Below are 26373 nucleotides of genomic sequence, written 5' to 3'. Positions count from 1 at the left end.
GACTGCATGACATAATGGAAAGGTTTCTGAACTGGAAATTAGGAAGCACAGATTCTAGATTTGGTCATGCTATTCACTAGTTTTATCGCATGGAGCCAATCAATCTTTGTGGGTTTTGCTTTTCTTTTTTGAAAAATAAGGTGCTTAGCCTAGATTAATCTCCAAAATTCCTTTTGTTGGCTAATATTCTACAATCCTCTAAGGTCTTCTTTCACGGAGAAAAACAAAACAAAACAATATACTAAGCACATTTTATTTTTAGCGTATTAACTAGAAATAATTTCAACAGTAGGTCTAAACAATTCGATAAAAATGTCAGAACACAAGGTAGATATAACATTTTCAGAAATTAAAATTAAATTTTCTTAATTTTAAAATTGGGAACTTAGTCATCCCAAGATTTCTACTTGAAGTTCTAAATATATCTTACTAAAAAGTAATGTATTTAATAAAAAAAAAAAAACTCAAGTGTTGATATAATTTATCTTTAATGAGAATTTGATACACAAATATTAACAAATTAGAGCCTAATAATTTAAATTATTTCATTGCACCATTTTATTTTTCTGCAGCACATAAATGCAAGCATATTTTGACTTATGAAAAATATTAAAGTATAACCTTGGTTAATTGTAATCCTTACAGTAAGGGTCTGTGTAACTAATGGCCAATGTTTAGTTTAACTCTTCTAGGTAAATACCTTTCAAAAATATAAGAGTTCACTTTTTTGCCTTAATTTTACTGCCTTTACTACTTGTGATGGTTAAGAATCTTGTTGGGCCTTAGTCATAATTAAGAGCAATTAAATCTAGCTTTCTAATATCACATATAACTTTACAATACCAAAAACATCCTTCAGAAAATACACATGGCTAGATAAGCTGAATTTTTTATAAGAATCTTTTGCCTTTTCAATGAGCATTAGGTCAGAAACTGGAGCATCATGGAATGATATCACTGAAAACAAATCATAGAAAACTTTGTTTAGGACGATAATTTATGCATTTGCCAAACACAGCTATATATACCGGCTGTTCTACTATAAAATAACAAAGAATTTAAGCTGCTTTTTTTTCTGAGCTTTACTTCCATACAATGTACATAAGCCAGCATACTAAGCATTATGCCTGTGTGTTAACACTTTTTTATCATAACCCATTTCCTTTATCTTTTAAGGGTTTCTCTCTTCTTTAAGGTTTCTGGAAAGGTAGAGATGTTTTATCCTCTGCAGTAGTAGAAAGAGTGTATATATGGCTCTCTTCTGCTGCTTGTTTCTATAAGCTAGTAGTTGATTTCTTCTTCTCCACTCTGTTGCTGCTGTTTTTTCATTTCAACCCTTTGGGAACTCATTCTCATTCTTTCTGGATTTTGTGGGTCACTGTATCTCCTGTATGGCTTGCTCCTTTCTTTCTTCAGTTTTGACTTCTCTGTTTTCAGTGATCATGGTGCTTCAACTGTCTCCTTTTCCCCTGCCAGCCCTTTTGAACTTTGGGTTCAGTTTACTAAAGGAAAGATTATGGCACTTCCTTGAGCTTTGTGTGATTTCAGGTCTTCTCAACAGTATTCATTCCCTTTCAGATTTCAATGCAGAATTATCTATATCAAAAGATCATGATTACATGAGAGTTCTTAGAATATACTCATGTAGGGTTTTAACTCAGCAAAAGATATATTTAAATTTCTACTAACTATATTCAATTCTACAGGAACAAAGGTAGACTAGCTGGTGTAAGATGTCATTTTCCATAATTAGAATAAGTTCTATTGTTCAGCTGATGGTACTTCTGAGATAACTGGAAATCCAAATGAAGTATGGGAGTCAACTGAAACCTAGAAAACCCAAATGATAATAAACACAAATATTTATGTTGATCAATTCATCTGTTATTCTTTTCTTAAATTGTATGTAAAATACATATTTATTTACCTCTTTCTACGTTTGCTGGCAATTCTTACTTGTAAGTCATACAAATAATTTAATCTGTGGTTGACATAATTTTAAACAAGAAATTTTCATTTTCTTATTTTACTGGTAAAGAACTAGTTCTCAGTAATATCATCTTTCTATTTTAAAATGAAATTGAAACTCCTTTCATAAATGTAGTGAGGTAGCAGAGGAGAGGTTGGCTTCTTTCTTAAGGCAGTTGTTTTATTCGTGGGATGAATTCCTTCTCTAAGTAAAGGGTCAGTGTCCTTATAGGAGTAGGTACATAAAATTGTAGACAGTCCGAATGCAACATTACAAAATAAATATCAATGTTTATCCGGAAAGATAACGGTTAATTTTCATTCTGCAGAAATTAACAACTACCGACACGATCTCTAGGAATTATTCGTAGTTCTGAGCCATGCTTTAGGAAAACATTCCCTAAATAAAAGGAAAAAAAAAGTCAGGTATGCATATAAGGTGAAGCATTACCTAAGACCTAGAGACAACAAGCTAAAATCAAAATTAAAGATTTTACAATCAATAATGAAGCAGTACAATGCAAGTCAAAATATTCATATGAACAAATGTATTATTATTTTGATACAGTAAAATACTGATTTTATCCAGAGATATTTTTTAGTTCTTAACACTTTCACAGTCCAACAAATACTTAGTAATTTAAAGTAGAAATACCAGGAATAAAAAACCTACAGAATGAACTCAAAAACTTAACAATGTGAACTAATTAAATCATGAATCCTTTTATGTATGACAACAAAAACCAAACTGAAGGGTAGGAAAATAAATAAATCTAAACTGTAAGAAACATGAAAATAGTTTAGAATCTTAACCCAATTATGGAATATTATCAATGGAGATATTTTTAATCATCTCATATTATGTGCATCACTGAATTTTTAATGTCATAATATCAGGCAACATACATTGTATCTGCTATAGACTATTTTTAGGTAAAAATTTGAATGGAACTGATTTCTACCAATAACTTTTAAGATATCTACACAATAAGGAAAATTAGATTTTAGACTTTTCTATTTTACAAAAATGATTCATTTTAATGACATCATTTACTTAAAAATGAAAAAATGGTTAAATGAACAGTAATTAAAATTTTTACATTGTTCTGCTTGAATCATGAAGCTTTATTTTATTTACATAGTAAGAGTCATTTAAATTCAACATAGTACAGAACTTAAACTGGTTAAACATTTCTTTATGTAATGTTAATTATTTTTAAATGACTATTGCGAAAGACATTATGAAATAACAGGTATGCTAAATTTTGACAAACAGCCAGATATTTTAAAAGTGTATAACTAACAAAGCTACATATTAAACTTATTATATTTCTTTATAAACTAAAGCATATATGATAATTTTGCATAGATTTAAATCTATCTACTATTAGATATATAAATATACACACAACTGTATCATGTCCCTGCTATAAAAGCTGTCATTTGTTAGACTCCTTAGGTGATAAACAATTTCACAGGAATTTTATTTGGTGTAGAATCTTATGTTTTAACTATGTTTCCTTTCTGTCTTTTAAGATATATAGGTGAATTTGATTAAAAGGCTAATAAATTCCGTATGTGTAATAATGGACATAAGTTAATATGGATAAAATGTAAAAGAGTGTTATAAAAAGAACTAATGATTACAAAAGAGTTGTCAAAAAGCATATCTGATATCAATAAAAATAAAACTACTAAGCATCAAGTAGAATTTTCAGACACCTACCAGCAGTCTGTGCAGGATTTATTCCTATTCCATCTGTAAAACAGTTTTTAAAATCAGATGAAATATATCTAGTTAAACCAAGTTTTATTTACAGAAGATTTACTGCTAAAATAGCTTTACTAGGTATATAAACAAAGGTGAAAAAAATTAAATACAAAAACATAAATATCCATCTTTCAGGTAAACACATAATTGCTAAAATTATGATTATATATTTACACCTATAGCTGGGTTGGGTTTTCTGTCAATTACAGAAACAATTAAGCTGTACAAAAGAAATTCTAAACAGATCTTACAACGTACAGTTAACAATTCATATATAGCAATTGTATTCTAAGTTGAAAGCTCTTCTGATAATTGAATTATCATTTCAATATTACTTTTAGGTACAGAATCTTACGAGTAGAAGAGATTCCAAAGTTATGCATAGCAATTCCTTGAATTACAAGAAGAGTGGTCTAGCCTTTTCTGAATATTTCCGAAAAATATTCCAAGTATTTGATACAAAGAATATTTCAACTGTAGGCAGCTAGGTGGTGCAGTGCTAGAGCACCAGTGCAGGAGTCAGGAGGATCTGAGTGCAAATCTCCCCTCAGACACTTGACACTACCTAGTTGTGTGACCTTGGTCAAGTCACTTAACCCCAATTGCCTCATCCTGGATCATCTCCAGTCATCCTGATGGTCAATGGATCCAGAAGGCTCTGGAGGAGAAGTGGGGCTGGTGACCTGCACAGCCCTCCCTCACTCAAAACAAAATCAAGTGCAAGTCATGTCATCATTTCTCTGATGGCATTATCTTCTTCGGGAATGCAGGATGAACACACATTTCAACTATTATCATGAATTCTTTCTAAAATCTGACATAAATCCTTCCAAATGCAGGCCAAGCTTTCTCTATTACCCTGTGTTCAGTGGTAATTAAACTACTCACTGCTACACAAAAAATTTTCCATGCTATTCTTGAAAACTGGCTAAACACTCCCCTCAGCCTTTTCTACTAATCAATTTTTTGGTAGCTTTTCCTCAAAGAGCCATAAAGGACCAAGTGGCAGAAGAAGAGCAACCTTCCAATCTAACTCATGATACAGTTTCAATTATCAAAGAAACATGCCAAATGGAAAAATAAACTGCCCCAAATGAGGTTTCCCACAACAATCTAATACTTTCAAATGAGGTCCCAAAACATTTAAAAATTAACTGGACTGTGCCAAAACCATGGAAAGGCTTGAGGACTGTTTAAACCTTTTTCTAGACTTCTGTGATTCCTATACTTATCCTTTATATCAATAAATAAGACAATGATGCTTAAACATATTAGGAGGGTGTACGTTTTAAGTCAATTTAAATAAATTTTGTCTCTTCTTACTCATTCACTGTAGCTGTTATAATATGTGATATTAAAAAGAACTCTTACCATTTGTAATTATAGCACTTGTTGCTGCAGGAACTTTAAACTAAAGGAGAGAAATGGCAAAAATTATTTTTACAAAACTAAATCACCTTCAAATCTGTAAAAATTACAATTATTTGTAGTGTACAAATAAAAAATCCTGATGATGCAAAGCAGAACTATAGAACTTAATAGAAAAAAATGCTTTAATTTGCATATGTCAAGGGCTTTTCATGTTCTCTAAATATTAATCTTATTGGACAGTTGAAATCTGAAAGTCTTAGCTTTATTATCAGCTGCTTTGTAAGAGTAATGTGTGTGTATACATGTAAAAACAACCATAACTATGTAGACTATTATACACTGCTTTAGAAATTCAAATTTTAAATAAAAGTAAAATTCTGCTTACTGTTTATTTGTTAGAAATTAATGCACTATATAAATTCTTTTCCTAATGCTACACATTTTCCTTTTAAAATGTCAAATTTCAAACAACAAATACTATAAAAAAGGTCAAAAGTACTTCAAGATTCTATATATAACTAAAGTTTTTTAACTTTTTTGCAAAACACGTTTGCAAAGTTATGAGTGGAGTCACATAGAAATTTGCTCAAATATTTTTAAGTGAATTTCAATAGTCATTTCAGGTTTACAAAACCTGGATTATAAAAGCTTAGAAATCCTACTTAGTCTTACTTTCTCAAATCACATTCATTTTATACAAAGGCCATACAATTGTCTAAGTCATACCTGCGTGGGAAGCTGATACTAGTTCTTGGCAACGTGTCCCATAGTTATTAACAGAAAAGCAAACATTGCCATTTTATTTTCTTTCTAGGAATGGGGTAAGGTAGTAACAGTCAAATTGAAAGAAAAAACACTAACTACTTTTGAAGTAATAACTTCATCCTCAAGAGAACATTTTTATGATTTCTTCTACTCCTTCCCTCCTCCAGTCCCTATATCTTTTCTTTCCTTTTCTCTTCAAGTCTAACTTAATTATACCACAATCGCTTCTTTGGCTTTCCAATCACTTCTCTGAATCTCAGTACTTGATCATAAGATTTTAAATTTCATACAATTGGGTGTACTAGTCACAACACATCTGGGGTTGAGATTTGATGATATCAAAGACTCCCAAATTATCAGTTACCTGTCCCACTGTCCCAATTCTTCTGCCATCACCTGAAGACACATTTCAAACAGTAAATCAACTATGAGGATGAAACTATCCAAATGATTCCTATCATTTACGTTCCACTACAGAGCATGTAGAATCAATCTGCTTTGTGTTCCAATACCGATTAATATTCTCTGTAATACTAGGTGCTTGTGATGCATCCCAATTACCTCTTCCTGAATCACCATCTCTATTTTAATCAGCCCTACTCCTCCCAAGGTCTATTTCTACCTAATTTGTCTTTGTTGTGTATTCCTTAACATTTATTCAATATAACACTCCCATTGTGCTAAAGATGCCACAATGCTTATAATTCTCTCCAATGGAAACCAATTATCCCAATATCCATGACTCATACCACTAGGTGAAGGCTGCACATATTATCTGCTCTCCAAAGTTACTTTGGGATCATTCCTCTTATCAACATTTTTCAATGACTGTTCGTCTTCTGAAGTCATACAATTTATGTATATCTCCATATTTCCATCTTTGTTGGTGTCATTTACTGTCACTAACTTTAATAACCTCCTTCATCCCACTGAAGCTACATGTATTGACACTGTTACACATCAAACTTCATTATTCGTGGGAATTAAGTACATTATCTCTAATATCTAGAAATCTTAAGTTCCACTTTGACCACAACCTTCTATCCTTCTAGCTCACCCCACCACCCCTCATCTCACTCACACTAAACTTACTTTTTACCCATATCCTAAGCTCCGGGTACTTGATATATTCCCATTCTACAAGGTCATCTCGTTTACTTGTCATACCTGTTTACCTCTCATTTACCTTCACGAGTAGGGTAAAGCTTAGGTCTCCTTGACTTCAAGAACAGCTATCTAACCCCTATGCCACCTAGCTCTGATATCTTCAGGAGAGACAACAGATCTGATATGCCTAAAATGTAAATATTCTATAAGCTAACCACCAATTAAATAACCATCAATCACCTCAGACTGAACAAACTGCAAAGGTCACATAATATAACGCAATTTAATCCAACAAACATTTACTGAGCACTAATTATATACAAGGAACCATGCAAGGTGCTGAGGATACAAAGACAAACTTGAAACAGTCTCTGTCCTCAAGAAATTAAACTGTAGTTATATTTTTATTCAAACTTTGAAAAAAGCAAATGTTCATTTATTCCAAATTCAATTTGTAATTACCTTGTTTACTATTTGAAAACATGTTAAAAGTAGCTAATATCCTCAGTATAAAATTAATAATTTAAAATGAATTATAGCTCTTAGATTCTATTGTCAAGACTAACAATCAAGACTTTATTCCTTCATCAGGTAAGAAAATGGAAGTAATGTTTGAATCATATTTTAAAATTGAATACCGTATTTATAAATAACTCTAGGCAGACCATCTTACTACAATAATTCATGAACATATTATTCATACTTCTGTGTTAAGATATGAATAAATATTAGGTTCTTTGGCCAAGGTATCATATGAAAAGGCACACAAATTTTTAAAAATAAAATATTTAATTAAAGTGATTTCTTTCTCAATTTCAAAGAATGTTTTCATCAATTATTATAGTCTTTAATAATCACAGAATTTTGGAACTGAAAGGAATCTTAAAGACTTCCATATGCCACAAGAGGAAACAGACTCAAAGGAGATTAAATGATTTGTCCACAACTAAACTACTAGTTAGGCAGAGCAGGTACTAGAACCCATAGATCCTTATTTCTAATCTAGTGCTCTTTCCACTACTGATTATTACCTAATGTATAAGATGAAAGCAATAACCTGTATTTACTAATGATGATTTTATACTTACTTCTTCTGCAGCAAACTTTAAGACTGCTGTGAAAGGAGTATTTTCGGGAACACTGAGTCTGCAAGGAAAGAGCAATAGATTAGGAAAAAAGTACACAGTTCATTTCTACTGTTATGGAGTATTCTGATGGAATTGTTAGGCAATTCTGCTGAATGATGACCACCAATACTCCAACTTGACCTCAATATTCTTTCACTTTAAATAAATCAAATTCAACCAGTCTTTTCAAAAAGTAAGTCAGAAGCCCAGCCCAGCCCAGCATGGAGCGCAGCCCAGTCCAGTGTGGAGTGCAGTCCAGCCCAGCATGGAGTGTAGCCTAGCATGGGCTGTGTGGCACGGCAGGGAGAGGACCTGGAACAGGCTTCAGGGAGCCAGCAGCAGCAATTCCTAGATTTCTCAACCCACAAATGCCACAGACAGCTTCAAAAGTCAGTGGGAGAGCTCATTCACCCAGAAGAGGGCAATACAGTCTGGACTGTTGGCAACAGCCACTTCCATCTTTAGAGCCCTCCACCTAGAGCCCCTGGGGGAATTAAGCAGCTGATGTGAATCTCAGCCCTGAGCTCAGCCCTGGGGTCACGAGTGCTGGTATGGTGGAGGTGGAGGCAGTTGTGGTGAGGGAATTCTAACTGCAGATTCTGGGCAAAGTTTTTGGTTGCTCCCAGACCAGTGTGCAGGCCAGAAGAGGGGTAAACTCCTCTCCCTTGATTGTGCCCCCTTGGAGGAACTGAGAACTTACAGGTCCCTAGAATATACCCTCCTCTTGACAAAGGACTCAAAAGTCAAATAACTGGCTGGGAAAATGCCCAAAAAAGGGAGAAAAAATAAGACTATAGAAGGTTACTTTCTTGGTGAACAGATATTTTCTTCCATCCTTTCAGAGGAGGAAAAATAACGCTTACCATCAGAGGAAGTCAAGGCTTCTGTGTCCAAAACCTCCAAAACAAATATGCAATAGTCTCAGGCCTTGGAAGAGCTCAAAAAGGATTTTGAAAATCAAGAAAGAGAGATGGAGGAAAAATTGGGAAGAGAGCAATGCAAGAAAATCAGGAAAAGCGGGTCAACACTTTGCTAAAGGAGACACCAAAAAATGCTCAAGAAAATAACACCTTTAAAAAAGGCTAATTCAACTGGCAAAAGAAGTCCAAAAAGCCAATGAAGAGAAGAATGCTTTAAAAAGCAGAATGAGCCAAATGAAAAAGGAAGTTCAAAAGCTCACTGAAGAAAACAGTTCTTTAAAAATTAGAATGGAGCAAATGGAAACTAATGACATTATGAGAAACCAAGAAATTACAAAACAAAACGAAAAGAATGAAAAAATGGAAGATAATGTGAAATATCTCATTGGAAAAATAATTGACCTGGAAAACAGATCCAGGAGAGACAATTTAAAAATTATGGGACTACCTGAAAGCCTTGTTCAAAAAAAGAGCCTAAATATTATCTTTCATGAAATTATCAAGGAAAACTGCTTTGATAATTCTAGAACCAGAGGGCAAAATAAATATTGAAAGAATCTACCTATCACCTCCTGAAAGAGGTCTGAAAAGAGAAACTCCTAGGAATATCGTAGCCAAATTCCAGAGTTCTCAGGTCAAGAAGAAAACATCGCAAGCTGCTAGAAAGAAGCAATTTGAGTATTGTGGAAATACAATCAGGATAACACAGGATCTGGCAGTTTCTACATTAAGGGATCAAAGGGCTTGGAATATGATATTCCAGAAGTCAAAGGAACCAGGATTAAAACCAAGAATCACCTATCCAGCCAAACTGAGTACAATACAACAGGGGAAAAAATGGTCATTCAATGAAATAGAGGACTTTCAAGCACTCTTGATAAAAAGACCAGAATTGAATAGAAAAATCTGACTTTGAAACAGAAGAATCAAGAGAAGCATGAAAAGGTAAACAGCAAAGAGAAATCATAAAGGACTTTCTAAAGTTGAACTGTTAATATTCCTACAGGGAAAGATAATATTTGTAACTCTTGAGACTTTTCTCAGTGTTTGGGTAGTTGGAGGGATTTTACACACACACACACACACACACACACAGAGGGAGCACAGAGTGAGTTGAATAAGAAGGGATGATATCTTAAAAAAATAAAATTAAGGGGTGAGAAAGGAATATATTGGGAGGAGAAAGGGAGAAATGAAATGGGGCAAATTATCACTCATAAAAGAGGCAAGAAAAAAGCTTTTTCAATGGAGGAGAAGCGGGAGGAGATGACAGGAAAAACAAAACACTCTCTTCACATTTGGCTTAAGGAAGGAATAACACGCTCACTCAATTTGGTATGAGGATCTATCTTACACTACATGAAAGTAGGGGAGAAGGGGACAAATGGGGTGAGGGAGGGCAAATGAGACAAGGGAGTAATTAGAAGTAAGCACTTCTGGGAAGGGACAGGGTCAAAAGAGGGAATAGAATAAATGGTGGGGCAGGATAGGATGGAGGGAAATATAGTCTTACACAACATGACTTTTATGGAAGACTTCTGCAAAACTACACATATATAGCCTATATTGAATTGCTTGCCTTCTCAGTGGGGATGGGTGAGAAGGGAGGAAGGGAGAGAAGTTGGAATTCAAAGTATTAAGAAAGGACGTTGAGAATTGTTTTTGCACATAACTGGGAAATAAGAGATACAGGTAATGGGGTATAGAGATCTGTCTTGCCCTACAGGAAAGGAGAGAGGATGGGGATAAGGGAAGGGAGGGATGTGATAGAGGGGAGGGTATAATGAAGGAAGGGGCAATCAGAATGCAAGGGGTGGGGGGACAGGAGAGATGGGGAGAAAATCTGGAACTCAAAATTTTGCGGAAATGAATGTTGAAAATAAATAAACATTAAAAAAAAAGTAAGTCAGGAGAGTGGCTCTTGGTCACTATTGATCCTCACTTCTCTGCTGTCACACAGACAAATCTACTCAAAAAACAGTAAAGGGGAGGGCGAGTCAATGAGAAAGCATATCTGTACAAGTAAACCCACAATTATTTGGCCTTAGCATTAGGTTTCAAATTGTTGAAGATACTTTTTTTAAGGACATTCCATTAATCAAGAAATCAGGTACATTACTGTTTTAGGAACAGTTTAGAACCCAGGACTCTATTTGTAAACTCTAAACCGGTAAAAGGAAATTTCTGGCACCTTGAATTCCAAGTTGTTTTGCAGAAGAGAATCTGGAAATAGTTCTGACTTATTAAATTAAGCATCAAGTATCTTTTAACTTGGATTTTATCTGTATTAAATGAATATTACTGTTAAGTAGAGAATGCTATAAATACATAATGAAACCTTATATGCTTAACGAATAATTCAAAAATTATCCAATTTATCAAATACTTATTAAATATCTAGTAATTTTATAGGGGCTAGATGCTATGAATGCAATGAAAAAAAAATGAACCATCACTGCCCCTAAAAGGAGTAGGGAGAGAAACAGAGAAAAGATCAAAGTTTTCCAATATTAGGAGACAGAATGCACTAATATCTTGAGGGGAACAGGAAAGGAGTAGCCCTTGAGCTGATAAGGATCTGAGCAGCTCAGAGGATTGGTGAAAGAAGGCCTGTGCACATGAGCAGAGATGGAAGATGGCATAATGACGTTAGGGAACAAATACTGGGCCAAATTGGCTGGAATAAAGAATACTTAAAGGGGAATAATACTTAAATTTAAGCCAAAGAGGTTGGATAGAGCCAGGTCTCAGAGGGCTTAAATGCCAATCTTCAGTTTGCATTTTTTCCTAGAGATGACTGATCCACTGAAAATTTTTTCAAATGAAACTTTGCTGATAGTTTTTATTACAATACATGTACAATACATTACAATACAATACAACACAATGTGTTCTGCTTATTTACCCCCTACCTCCAGTAATCTCATTGCAAAGAATAAAGAGGGGGAAAGTTCATCAGTTCTATTCTATTCTGTACATTTTAAAAAATGCTACAATGACCTTCTTTCCTTTCCTTCCTTCTTTTCTTCTTTCCTGTTATTCCTGTTGACATTCCCCTTCTTCCCAAATCTCCCCCAAATTGGGGGAGGAGGGAGGGAGAAGGAAACCCTTCTTGCAAAAAAAAAAAAAAAAAAAAAGCACAGTTAAGCAAAACTTTGTCTATATCCAAAAAATGTCTATTTCAAACTGGGCCTCCAGTCTCTCTCAGTTATCCATAACATTCTTAGTCTTCATTCCTCCAGAGTAATGGATGATCACTGAATTGATTTGAAGTTGTTTTCTTAAGCCTTTCAAAGATGTTTTTCTTTTATGATGTTGTAACTTTTGTATGAACTTTTCTGGTTCTGACTTCACTTTGCTTCAGTTCACAGAAGTCTTCCCAGGCTTCCCATCCTTTTTACCATTTCTTATAACACAATTTTAAAAAGTGCATTCTAATACACTTGGTCAATTTCTCTTCCTCTTCTCCTCTCCAAAGGAAGACAAATTTTGACGGCCAGAAGCTTCCCCATTAACTTGGGGTCTACTGGCTAGATTTCTCTCCTTTCTACCTTCCTCCCTCCCTTCCTCTCTTTCTTTCTTTCCTCTTTCACAAAACCTTAAACCCAGTTCACTCAGAAGCTCTGAGATTAGACCACAAAAGGCCCCTGCCAAGCTCCACTTAATGGCTATATTTTGAGCCTTACAGTGAATGTCAATGTCAACCCAGAGGGTCTTTCCCTCCCAGCTTTTCTTTTCTTTTCTTTTTTCTTTCTAAATAAAGGGGACATCCCTGGACTCACTTCTTAAAGAGGCTTATTCACTGAAAGGGCTTTATCTCACTCTTAGTGAGTACCTGAAAAGGTCTTAGCTTAACAGGATTTCCCATTGCACCCTGGGCATCTCTAGTCATCCCTATGGTCACTGGATCCAGATGACTCTGGAGGAGAAAGTGAGTCTCGTGACCTTACACAGCACTCCCTCACTCAAATCAAAGTCAACTGCAAGTCATGTCATCATTTCCCTGATGTCATGGTCCTCCTCGAAAACAAAGGACAAACATACAACAGTGATTGTACAATTGCTATTTGCTAACTTTGGTCTTCCAAAATTTCAAGTTTTGACTTGATAAGCAAAGCTTAAGTTTTTACAGAATTTTTTTATATTTACTATTAATAGAATGATAATAATCCAAATGATAAAACTTTTTTTTAATGAGTCTTATTTCAGTACTGGTTTAAAAAAACTCATCACATTAATAAATTTTAAATAAAGTACTATAAGTAATTATACATAAGTATTACGGCCATTAAAAACTGTTTTCCATAGTAATGGAAAGATCTCACTTAGAAAATAGCTCTTCCCACTAGTGTGAAATGACATTTGCAGACTTAGATAATACAATTTATTTTTCTGTGTATAAAATGTTCAATAATTAGAACAATACATATTTTATTTAATTATCTATTTTGTAATACCTACTGCCTGACAAGAGAAGTGTAGGGCTTAAGGAACAGATTAAGATACATATTTTTGGACATGATCTGGGTGGATTTGTTTTGCTTAACTTACTTGCTACAAGGGAGCAGCTGTTTTGTTTCAAATGTGGGAGGGGGGAAGAATTTAGAAAGGAGAAAGAAATTATCTGTAAGAATGCAAAGAAAAAAAAAAAGCCATCAAATATTTAGCTCCCAAAGTGCTAGAAGTTACCTTTTACAAGGCCAGTTCAGTGGTCAGAATGCTAAAGTACCCAACTGCTTTACTTGCTGAATACCCTAGAACTGTTTTGGTGGCAAAAACCAACTAATATATTGAAAAAGTCTAACATCATATGCAGTGTTTCACAGGCATAGAGCCCTAGTAAGAAAATGGAATGGATGTCTTCTCGTATGTCCTCTTCATGGCCATTCTTAGGCATTATAGCTTTATACTGCATTCATTTTCAGGGTTGTTTTTGTTCTTTCTATTAACAATATTAACGGTCACTAAATCTATTCTCCTGGTTCTATTTATTTCACTTTGTATTACTACATATGTCTTCCCACACTTCTCTGTATTCATCATTTCTCATAGTATATACTATTCCATCACATTAGTATACCACAACTTATGTAAGCATGCCCCAATGGAGGGACATCTATCTATTTTGTTTCTAGTTCTTACAAAAAGTGGAGCTGTAAATATGTTGGTATAGATGGTCATTTCTTTGTGTCACTGAGTTCCTTGGGGTGTTTGCCTACCTGTGGAATATCTGGGTCAAAGAGTATTTTAGTCACTTTCTTAGCATAATTCCAAAGAACTCTCTAGAATGGATGGAACAATTCACAGTTCCAACAACAGTCACTGATAGTGTTTGATCAGATAAATTACATGGTCAATTCCTAAGACATGTGAAGATTATTTTGGAGGCTAGGTGATGGGCAGAGAAAATTAGAAGGGAAACCAGTTAGGAAGCATATACAATAATCTAGGTCAAGGAGCAGTAAACTTTTCTGTAAAGGGCCAGTTAGTAAATATTTTAGGTTTTACAGGACAGGAGGCAAAAATAAAGTATAATATGTTGGTACTTAACCAGAAAGAAAACAAATTTCTACAATCTTTTCTTGATGAAAAACAACAATAACAATTAAGTATAATTTTTAAAAATAACAGGCCTACCAATGAAAACAATGGATTTCTTTTTGGAGGGATAAAATTGTGCTTCATTGGACCCAAAGTTCATGTTCCCTGTTATCAAAATTAATTGAAAATGTTCATCTTTTAATGTTGAACCATAGTAAGATTTTACATATATTACCTTTGAAAATGTCTTTCCACATAGTACCTTCCACAAATACTGTCAAGTAACAACATCAACCCCCAATTACATGATTTTAAAAATATTCGTTGCTTAGAAGGCATTTGAAGAATTCTATTAGAATTGTCTCTTGATATTAGGCTTGTAGCATGTCTTTACATTGCAGATTATTTCCAGTTGAAGGTTAGGTGGAAGCTCTTCAATTGCATAGTTAAATGGATTTTGAAATATGGAAATTTCTTTTGCACTTCCACTGAGATCTGAAAAATTCTCCTTGAACTGTAGTCTGAGCTTGGAAAACACATTCTCTGCAAATTGTATTGTAATAGAACTGAGATGTTCCTTCTTATTTTAATTTTCAACAGCGAAGGAAGTATATAAAGTAGGCTGATATTACCTATGATTCAAAAAATGTTAATTATTGTTTAATTGACTTTACTACAGTATAATTTTCATACATAAGGGTTATTTTGTCTTGTAATTTTAGGCTGATTCACTAAGAAACATTATTAAATTCTCAGCAAAGCTAATTTCCAAAGCTACTGAGTATTTGCTAACAGTGGTTGAGGGTAGTTTTAGTTCAGAAAAATTTCAGCCTCAGTCTTGAAGTAAAAAAATTATAATAAAGCTTTTTTTTTCTTTTCCTTGTCTTGTTTCAACATGATGAGTATGTATGCTAATAAAAAAAGAAAAGGTTGCAGTATGGTGATATATATGGCACTGAAAATGCTGTTGAGTTAGAACTGTATCACTTCAATTTGTAGTGCACTGAGCAGCAGTGAGAATTGATGAGAGAAGCACAGATGGGCTCTGTTGCAACTGCTGAGGGAATTAAGGAATTGAGTGAACCACACTGACTCAATCGTATGACTCAATTCTGGAGCTAATTTAGTTCCCTTTCTATTCAATTAGGGGTCTAGTCCAATTTCTGTCTTATGTGAAAACTTTATTCAGTTATGGGATTTATGAGAAAACTTTATTGTATTGTTACAACCTGGTCCTGCATGGCTGAGAAGCTGGACCACCTCTACCTGTCTCTTAGTTCCTAACTAAGGACCTAGGTTATAATCACCAGCAATCCAACTGGATCTGAAGATTGATACAAGGAGTTTTCTCATTATTATACAACTCAAGTAATCCGTAAGTTTTATCTGAAAAGGGGCCCAATATTGCTTCATCTGTTATTATTTTGTTATTCCTCTGAGTGAGACATCTCTTTTTCTGATTTCAGGATACCTGCACTTGTAGATCTTCCCCTCCCAACTTGGAAAGCTCCTAATCTTTCCTCCATTTAGACATCGGATTACCTAATTTTGTATCCTAGCTTATATTCTGGTTAATTTTCTTTTAATTAATTGGCCTTATGTGAGTAATTGGTTTTCATACATAAAAATCTGTCTCTGTATTCAGGGGTTTTGGACTGGTTGGGGAGTCCACTGATCTATTTATTATTCCTGTTCTGCTAATAAATCATATAGCTTGGATTGTTTTAGCAATTATTACTAATTATCTACCAGATTACTCGTCTGCCGTTGTAGCATGAAAGTATCCATAGGAAATATGTAAAAGAATGAACATGGTTGTCTTCCAAAAATAAAAAAAACAAACAAAACAACAACATTCTTAGCTTGCAATGCCATACAAAAACAGGCAGAAGTTCAAATTTGGCCTTTAAGCAGTCGTTGTCAAGCCCTCAACTACCTGAAAGATGACAATGGCTAAAATTAGGATAGAGGACTTGTCAGTAGAGAAAGGGATGGGTTAAGAGATATTGTACTCAAAAACTTATGAGACACCAAATTTATGAGAGCAGGAGATATGATTCTGCAAAGAAGGAAAAGTAAGCAGACAAAGAAAAACAAAAACAAGAGGCTAGTGTCATGGTAACCAAAGGAAGAGAAAGCAGCCAGAAGACTGACAGTGAGGAAAGGTGATGGCACAGACAAATTTAAAAGAACTAAATTGCAAAAATCACAGCTGTCCCAATGAATTAATACTTGTTATTTTATCTAAAAATGAGGTTCTATTATGAAATGTCATTGATTTCAGATGAAATATTCATCGGTGGAACTGTAATGTTAAGTATCTGGAAGGGTATGTGAGGTATAAGAAGACTGGAAAAATAGGAGGGAGTTAGATTATTAAGAAGGTCTTTGAATATCAAACAGAAGACTTTGTATTTGATACTGGAAGCAACAGGGAATCAAAGGAGTTTATTGAGTGGGAAGTTACATGGATGTAACTGTACTTTAGCAAAATCACTTTAGTGGCTGAATGGAATATGGATTGGAGTGGGGTAAAACTTGTGGCAAGCTAACCCACAAGTAGGCTACTGCAGTATTAGTCATGAAGCGATAAAGGATCTGCACCTGACTGGCGACTAACAAAAGAGAAAAGGGGGTTTATTTGAGAGATGTTGAGGTAAAATTGACAGTAGTTGGCAATGGACTAGATATGCAAGGGCTGGTGAGAGACAGTGAGGAGACAATGACTCCTAAGTTTCAAGTCTGAAGCACTAAGACCATGGCGTTTTCCTCTATGGTAACAGGAAAGGTGGGGTGAGTGGGAAGGGCTTAGGAGAAAGATATGATTTCAGTTTGAAAATGTTTAAGATGCCTACTGGATATTCAGTTTGAGATATCTGAAAGACATTTGGAGATGCAGGACTAGATGTCAGCAGGGAGGTTTGGGGCATGACAGATAGATTGGAGAATCATAAGATTAGAGATGGAAATTAAATTTAAGGAAGCTGAGATCACCAAGTGAAGAAATACAGAGGGAAAAGAAAGGAGGGCCTAGAACAGAATGCTGAGGGGCATCTATTAGTGGGTGTGATCTGGAGAAGGATCCAACAAAGGAAACTAAGAAAAAAATGGTCAGACAGGTAGAAGAAGCAGGAAAGAGTGGGGTCCTGAAAACCTACAGAGAAGAGAGTATTAAGGAGGAGAGAGTGATCAACAGTGTCAAAGGCTGCAGAGTTCAAGATGAGGATAAAGAAGAGGTCACTGTAACTAACTGGCAATTAACTTTGGAGGGAGCAGTTTCATTGGAATGATAAAGTTGGAAGCCAAACTGTAAGTGGTTAAAGGGATAGAGAGAGAAGAGAAAATGGGGGTACCTATTGTAGATGGCCTTTTCAAGGAGTTTAGCCACATAAGGTAGAAGAGAATTACACTATTGTTACCAGGGATTGAAGGATCAAATGAGGGTTTTTTCATGATGGGAGAGGCATGGGCATGCTTGTAGGCAGTAAAGAATGTGCCAGTAGATGGGAAGAAACTGAAATTAAGTGCTAGAAAAACAACAAAAATCATATCATTGTATCAAGAGATGCAAGAAAAAATCTTTAGACAAAATACAAACTGTATCCCTATTTAAAACACTAGATAGTATGGGAATAAATGGATTTTTAAAAAATTGATAAGTAGTATTTATCAAAAACCAAGAACTAGCATTACCTGTTATGGGGATAAAGTGGAAGCCCTCCTAACAAGATCAAGGGTAAAGCAAGGATGTCCATTATCACCATTAATGTTCAATATTGTACTAGAAATACTAATTATAACAGTAAGACAAGAAAAAGAAATTGATAAGAAACTCTAGTGAATACACTGAAAAATTCATTTAAACAATTAATTTTAGCAAAGTTGAAGGATACAAAACAAACTCAAAGATATCACCAGCATTTCAACATATTATCAATAAAACCCAGCAGGAAGAGAAAGGGAAATCACATTTTAAATAAACTGCAGACAGTCAAAATATAGTTTGGGGCCTATCTGTCAAGACATTCACAGGAGATATATGAACATAATTATACAAATTTCACATATTTATACATTTTTGCACAAAGATCTAGACAGAGAAATATTAATTGCTCATGAGGAGTTCAAGTCAATATAATAAATATGACAATTCTACCCAAATTAATTTACTTACTCGGAGTCATACCACTCCAATTACCAAGGAATTATTTTACAGACCTAAAAAAATTTTAAAAAAATCATCTGGAAGAACAAAAGGTGAAGAATATGAAGGTAATCAATGAAAAAAAAAGTGAAGGCAGACTAGCAGTGCCAGATTTTAAACTATATTACAGAACAGTAATCATCAAAACAATCTGCTACTGAATAAGAAACAGTGTGACTGATCAGTGGAACAGATTAGGTATACAATAAACACAAGTGTTTGATACATCCAAAGATTCAAGTTTTGGGGTCAAGAACTCACTATTCGACAAAAACTGCCAGGAAAATTGGATAATGGTATGGCAGAAACTAGGCATAGATGAATATCTCACAATGTTTACCAAGGTAAGGTTAAAATGGATTTATGATTTAGATATAAGGGGTGATATAAACAAATTAGAGGAGCAAAGACAATTTTATGGATCTATGGATAAGGAAAGAGTTTATGACCAAATGAGACAGAGAAATTGGGGGGAGTGTGAGAGGGAACACGAAATAGATAATTTTGATTACATGAAATTTAAAAGTTGTGGCACAAACAAAACAAATGCAGTCAAATAAGAAGGAAAGTAGGAAACTGGGGAAAATTTTTTTTCAGAAAGTTTCTCTGATAAAGGCCTCTTTTCCCAACTACATAGGGAACTCAGCCAAATTATAAAAATTAGAGCCATTCTCCAAATGAAAAATGGCCAAAGGATAAGAATGAGAAGTTTTCAGAAGAAAAAGTCAAGACTATCAATAGTCATATGAAAAAAATGCTCTAAATCACTAATAATTAGAGAAATGCAAATTAAAACAATTCCAAGGGACCACCTCACACCTATCGGATTGGCTAACATGATATAAAAAAAAAAAAGACAAATGTTACAGGGGATGTGGAAAAACAGGGACAGATGCATACTTGTTGGAATTTTGAACTGTTCTCACCATTCCGGAAAAAAATTTAGAATTATGCCCAAAGGGCAATGAAACTGCACATCCAGTGACTCAGCCACTACTAGGTCTGTACCCTAAAGAGATGAAAGAAAAAATAAAAGGACTGAAATATACAAAAAAAATTATAGCAGCACATTTTCGTGATGGCAATAAATGAGAAACTGAGGGGATGCCCATCAACTAGGGAATGGCTGAATAAACTGCGGTATACGATTGTGATGGAATATTATTGTGCTGTAAGGAATGAGGAGGGGTACGATCTGAAAAACCTGGGAAGACACATGAATTGAAGCGAGTCAAGTGAGAAGTAGGAGATCTTTTTACATAGTAACAGGAATATTATAACAATGATCAACTGAGATTTAACTACCCTGATTAATATAATAATCCAAGACAATTCTGAAGGACTCATGAAGAAAAATACTATCAACTTCAGAGAGAGAGGGAACCAATAAACTCTTGAGTGCAGACTGAAGCCTAATTTTTTATTTTATTTTTCTTGCTGTTTTTCCCCAAAATGGCTGAAATAGAAATGTTTTACATGATACCCGTATAAAAAAGAGAAAAAGAAAGACAAGAGAAAAAGAAAGAAAAGAAGTGATATTGAGTGAGAATGACAGAAAGGGCAATTAGGGAAAACAGGAAGGAAGAGGATCACCTGACCAGACAGAAAAGTTAGCATTAGTAAGGAGTAAGGCCACCTTAACATGTGAGCCAGGGTGAAGAAGGAGGTAACGGCAAAAAGCATATGACTGACAGGAGAAGAAGAATGAGCAAATAATAATAAACAAAAATAATTTTAGAAGTTTATAGTCTAAACCAACATTACTTCTGACCTTAAAAGTTTAAGGCATCTCATTTTGAAAAACCGTTAAGTTGTATTTTCTATTTGTTGGTATACAAAATTTCAACTTAATTTATATAGAAACATCTCACCTAATTATACAAAAGCACTGAGGCTCCTCAACTTAGTGAGAACAGAACCAAGTACAAATGATGACACTAAAACCAATCTCTTTATGTTTGATAATGAATAACTCTATCCCTGTTTTCTGCCTGGCATTTCAAAAAATCCAAGTGTACCAGATGGGAACATATAGACAGATTGGTAGAATTCCAACTCTATTGATGATTAATTGACAGTACCATTTTCAAATCTGACATATAACATATTTAATGTAATCAATAGTATCTTAAGATATTTTAATAAAATACAATATAACTAATGGATGATTTCAGGAAACATTTTAGAACCTGATATACTGATAAATCTCTTCTACATAAGAATCATGGTAAATTTTCAAGTGTTTCCAGTATATCTCTATATAATTCAACCTGACATTTGTTAAGCATTTACTATTTAAGCTAGGCCCTGGAAATACAAAAAAGATAAAGACCCTGCTTTCAATGAAATACAATATATATCTATATATCTCTATCTATCTATAATTAACAAACTAAAGCTCAGAAAATTTGTGATTTGTTCAAGGTTTCACAGCTAGTCAACAAGCACACTAAAATCTGGGTTTTCTCATATTAAAAACTAGGTGTTTTTTCCAAGAAACTATAAATATGTGGTTCAACAAACTGAAGTATGGCTCACATACTTTGCTTCTCTTTAAGGAAGAGGACCTTTAAATTCAACAAATATTTATTAAGCACCTACCATATGGTAGGTACTATACGAGGTGAAGGGAATACAAAAATGAAAAACGTACAATCCCTCATCTCAAAGAGCTTGTAGTCTAATGCACAAATATTCCCATGAAGAACAAATATATACATAAAAAAAGGCAGAATTTGATAGGAACAAAAGACAGCTAGGTAAAGTGCTATGAGAAACTTAAAGAAGGAAAGATCTCTTTCACATGGAGTTATAGAGAAAATTTCAGCAAGAGTATCATTTTGGCCTTGACATAAAGGAGTGACTTCAACAGATGAAAATTGGCAGGGATGAGAAATGGGATGAGATAGGACAAGAAAAATAAGTGGAAAGGTGTCTAATTTGTCTGGAATGTGGATGAATGAAGGGTAGTAGCATGAAACAGACTAGATAGATAAGCTAGACTCAGACTATGGAGGCTCCTGAATGTTCTGGTTAAGGGGGAAGAGGAGTTGCTTTATTTCATTAAGAAACTGGTAATGGGAATGACACAGTTATTCATCATGAAGATTACTCAGGCAGCAATATAGAAGACCAAACTAATGTAATTAAATAAGCCTTAATAAGTACTTCCTACGTACAAAAGCACTGTGATAGAGGCTTAGGATATATATAAAAAATAATAAAAAGTAGTCTATTATTTGAGGGAGTTAAGACTGGAAGCAGGAAGACCAATTACAAGGCTCTTCTAACAGTCTAGACAAAAAAAAGACAGTGTTACCCTAGGGTATTGTATCAATGAAGATGAGAATCAAGATTTGATCTATATTTCTGAGGTAGAAGAAACAGAGCTTAACACTCAATTAGCTTTAGGAGGTAAAGGACAAAATAGTCCCAGATAAGGCTAAAGATGAGAGCCCCTAGAGACTGGGATAGTGGTAGTGTGGGAAGAATGTGAACTCCTTGAGGACAACCATGGTTTCCACTGCCAGTCGTCCTGGTCTGTATCCTGCCACTGTCTCCAATGATTCTGGAGGAGAGGGTGAAGCTGATGACTATGCACAGCCCTGCCTCACTTAAAACCCATTCACTTGTAAATCACCCTCCTGATGCCATTGTTCCAAGGATGAACAACAGTTTTTGCACATCCAGATCGGAGCTGTGGTTTCACTGGCGTTAGGCACCCCAAGTGTAAATTCTCTCTATCAACGAAAAGGAGCAACTCATTGATCTGAGAAGTCAAGTGACTCGCCTACAGCCACACAGCCAATGTTTGGGAACCACGGAAAAAATCATTCTCTAAAGTACAGTCTGAAACCTATTTTTGCATCCTCCTTGGAGAAAGCTGCTTGCGGGGGCTGAGGAGTCTTCTCAGCATCAATGGAAAGAGACTGCTGGCTCAGGAAGCACCTCCCACAAAGTTAGATTCTTAAAGGCCACTGTACTCCCAGGGCCTAGCACCAAGTAGGTGCTTAATAAATGCAGGTTGATAAAGAAGACAACCTCTTTAGGGCTTGGCTTTCTTCCCGGTACGATAAGGAGAGCTGCACTAGTCCTATTCGAGACATCCCCTCCGAGATCCAACACCTGGATACACACAGGAAGGGAGGGAGAATGTCACCACACCCCTCCCCCCAAACTCCGCCCATTACCAGCTTAAGGGGGGAGGGGATGGGCCTAGAGAGAAGGGGAGAAAGAGAAGGGTCGCGCCGCCCCCAGCTCAGAGGCTACGTCACTCACACTTTGTACGGCAGCCGCGGGTCCGAGGTCAACGTGATCTTAAAGGAAACTTTCGACCTGCAGAGCAAAGAGCAGAAGGCGAGTTAGAGGAGGGCTCCACGCCTCCTGGGAAGGGCTGAGGGAGGATCGGGTCTGCTGGTCACGTCACTCACATAGTGCAGCCGTGGCTGGCCTTTGGGGAGCCTCGCGGCGTGCTCGGATCCCTCCACCCGTTCAATTCTTCGCAGTCTCCGCCGCCCGAGCCGCGCGGCCTGCCTTTCCTCACTCTCGGAGATTCCACGTCTCCCTCTGCCGTCACCTGAGGACCTGGGGCTTCCCTCCAGGATGCTGCCCTCCGTGCTGCCTGACAAGCGGCTCCAAAATATCCACGTCTTCAGCCACCCCAAAGCAGAGAGCCCTCGGGGAACCTCGGCTTTCTGCTTTGAGGGCCTGGCTTGGGTCGGTACCGGAAGAAATGAAATGAAAAATACTGCAAATGAAATACGCTGAAATTGTTTTAGATCAGGCATCTCCGTAGTAGGCTGGCGGCAGGAAGGCGGGGCCTGAAGTTGGCTCCTCCCAGGGCGGAAGTGGCCAGGATGGGGAAGGAAGGAGGAAGTAGCGCAGTTCCTGGAGTTGGGCTGGTCCTGCCGGCTCAGGAGGAGTTGTAAGCTGACGGCATATCTGCCCCGTGCCCTGATCCACCTCCAAGCCAGTTGTGTTCCCTCCAGGCTGACCGGCCCTCCCCAAAGTCCAGACACCGGACTTCCCCAGCACCCCGGGATTGCTCCCGCGGTTGTCGCGCACCCTTCCACGGGCTGTGTGGCTTATTTCTTTTCCAGCCACCAAACTGTTGTGTGGTAAAAAAAAAGGTGCTGCGGTATCCTCTACGGAGATAGCCGACCTCTAGAAATGAGCCGAACTCAGAGTGGATCCTATGTAGCCGTAGACACAGAACTGCACGGGGTTGGGGGTTGGCTGGGCCGACCCTCTCATTTTGAGGAAGAAGAAATGAAGGCCAGAGAGGTCAAATGACTTCCCAGTTTCAGGTAAATTGGAAGAGGTAGGATTCGAACTCAAGTTCTCCGACTTGAAATTAAGCATCGTCTTTGCTGCGCGGTAAATACTTGTGAACTGTTCAACTCTAGAATCTCCATACCGATAACACTATCCCAAAACTTTTGCCTCATTTATAACTATTCTTTTTATATTGCGAAGGCAATATAATATAAAGGTGGTAGAACAAGCCCAACTGCCCAGAACACCCGAGGTCAAGTCTCACGTGTGCTACCCTAACCGCTTAATGCCCCGACAGCTCTTAGACTATACATTTCAGAGGAGGTCCGTATATTAGTACAGGTGATTCTTCATCTGGGGGTTTTCTGAACCAATTTAATCCAGTAAGTATGTATTTAGCGCCTGCTATGGGCCAGTCACTATGCTAAGTGCCAAGGATAAAATTAATAAAAAGCCCCTGCCCTCAAGGGAAAGAGGAGGAACACAAAAGAAAACATGGAAAAAGTGAGGGCACCAGTTTGTTTCCTGGAGTTACAAAACCAAACTGAGAAGCAGATGCAAAGTGGAATGAGTTGAAAGTACATTTTCTAACCCCTATACCTATTTATAGAGGCATTAGAACAACATCTCTCCTCTGGCACTGCCAACATTCTAGTGCAGACCTTCATCACATCATGATTTGATAATTATAAAAGGCTCTGCCTGCCCTGTCTTCCTTTTCTAATCCATTCTCCATTCAGCCACTAATGTGATTTTCCTGAAATGCAGATCTGATCATGTTACTCCTTACTCAGTAAACTTCAGTGGCTTCCTGTTGCCCCCTGGAGGGACTTCAAAATGCTCCATTTGGCATTCAGAGCCCTTCATAACCTAGCCCCCTCCTACCTCTTCAATATTGTTATACCTTCTCCCCAACATGTACTCTTCAGTCTGGTGATTCTGACCTGCTGGCTGTTCCATGAACAAAACTGTCCATCTCTTGACTCTGGGTGTTTTCTCTGACTGTCCTCCATGCCTGGAATGCTCTCTCTCCTCTTGTCCATCTCCTGGCTTCCGTGGTATACTTCAGGTTCCAATTGATGTCCCATTTTCTGCAGGAAGCATTTCCCAGCTCTGGTTAAATCTGAAGTCTACTCTATTAATTATTGTCTATTTTAAGAAGCCTGTTCATTGAATGGGTATATCACACTCAAAAGTAAGAATGTGAAAAGACCTTAGCCTTAAAGGGCCAGGAGCTCCCTGGCATCCTGGGCCATCTCCAGTCTTCCTGATGAATATCAGGCCACTGGACCCAGATGGCTCAGGAGAAGAAAGTGAAGTTGGTGACCTTGCACAGCCTTCCCTCACTCAAATCAAAGACAACTGCAAGTCATGTCATCATGATGTCATGGTCCTCTTCCAGAACAAAGGACAAACACAAAAAGAAGGAGTTTGGTACCCCACCTTCCCACTCTCCTTTCAGAGGAGAGAAGAGTCTGAGGTGACAGTAAAGGTTTGAGTTAGCAGCACTGAGATGAGATTAGAAGTGATGAATTTATTCTGGGAGAGGCTTCTTGTTCAGCAGAGTTGAAACCAGGCAGAGCAGCTAGGGACAGTGGATAGAGTGCAGGCCTAGGGTCAGAAGACAAATTTTTGTGGGTTCATATCTGACCTCAGACATTAGCTGTGTGATCCAGGGCAGGTCACTTAATGCTGTTTGCCTCAGTTTCCTTCTTTGTAAAATGAGCTGGAGAAGGAAATGGCAAACCATTCCTGCTATGGTGTCGGCATAGCTTACCGAGAGGAGCAAGTCTTATGCCTGGCCAGCAGGCTGCTTGTCCTCCTGTGGAGCTCGTGAGTAAAAGAATGAGGTGGGAGAGCGGGTCAGTGAAGCAACTCCGATTTATTCAAGCAAGCGCTCTGATTGTATAGTCTCTGCCAGCTAGCCCAGTGAACCATGGTAACACATATAAACAAACCCGAAACTATAGAAATGAACACAAACTAGAACTATAGTGACAACAACAAACCAGGGGTGGGGCCGTCCCTTCCAGCACCATCTTGTTCACCCTTCCCTGCTCCGGACTCAGTTTACCTGATGTCCATCAGTGTGGCATCCCAGATGGTGTGGCGGTCAGCGCCCCTTACACATTCCAATATCTTTGTCAAGAAAATCCCAAATGGGGTCCCAAAGAGTGGGACACAAAACAAAACAAACAAAAACAAAACAAAAGTAGCGGATGCAAAGTAGAGAAACCAATGAATCCCAGTACCCTCTCCCAGATGTCTTAAGAGGCAGTGTGGCTTAATGGATTGAGAACTGGGCTTTTAGTTTAAGAAGTCCTG

General features: G+C 36.7%; 1 protein-coding gene across 3 annotated transcripts; it reads right to left on the bottom strand.

Annotated features, from left to right (window-relative positions):
* Positions 1-239: 239 nt before the first annotated feature.
* UFM1 (ubiquitin fold modifier 1) lies at positions 240-26294 on the bottom strand. 3 transcript variants are annotated; one of them, XR_011967285.1, is made up of 7 exons: positions 23205-25243; positions 23053-23109; positions 8071-8128; positions 5111-5150; positions 3695-3727; positions 1928-2368; positions 240-1830 (listed from the first exon to the last, which is right to left on the bottom strand). XR_011967285.1 is itself a non-coding variant. In XM_072610420.1 (6 exons), coding segments are annotated over exons 1-6 (258 nt in total). In that variant the 5' UTR covers positions 23207-25243; the 3' UTR covers positions 240-2300. The 3 variants fall into 3 exon arrangements, 2 of the variants coding, with proteins under 2 accessions (XP_072466521.1, XP_072466520.1); XM_072610420.1 differs by having other exon boundaries at positions 240-2368; XM_072610419.1 differs by lacking the exons at positions 240-1830; positions 1928-2368; positions 3695-3727; positions 5111-5150 and having other exon boundaries at positions 8071-23109; positions 23205-26294.
* Between the last annotated feature and the right edge of the window lie 79 nt (positions 26295-26373).

This window comes from Notamacropus eugenii, chromosome 5 (assembly GCF_028372415.1).
Source record: "Notamacropus eugenii isolate mMacEug1 chromosome 5, mMacEug1.pri_v2, whole genome shotgun sequence".
Lineage (NCBI taxonomy): Eukaryota > Metazoa > Chordata > Mammalia > Diprotodontia > Macropodidae > Notamacropus > Notamacropus eugenii.
The sequence above is the reverse complement of the archived record's forward strand: the minus strand, read 5'-3'. Positions and strand labels throughout refer to the sequence as shown.

Excerpts from the sequence above, each read along its gene's own strand:
- UFM1 (XM_072610419.1), bottom strand. The coding sequence starts at position 23,561 with ATGCCTGATCTAAAACAATTTCAGCGTATTTCATTTGCAGTATTTTTC.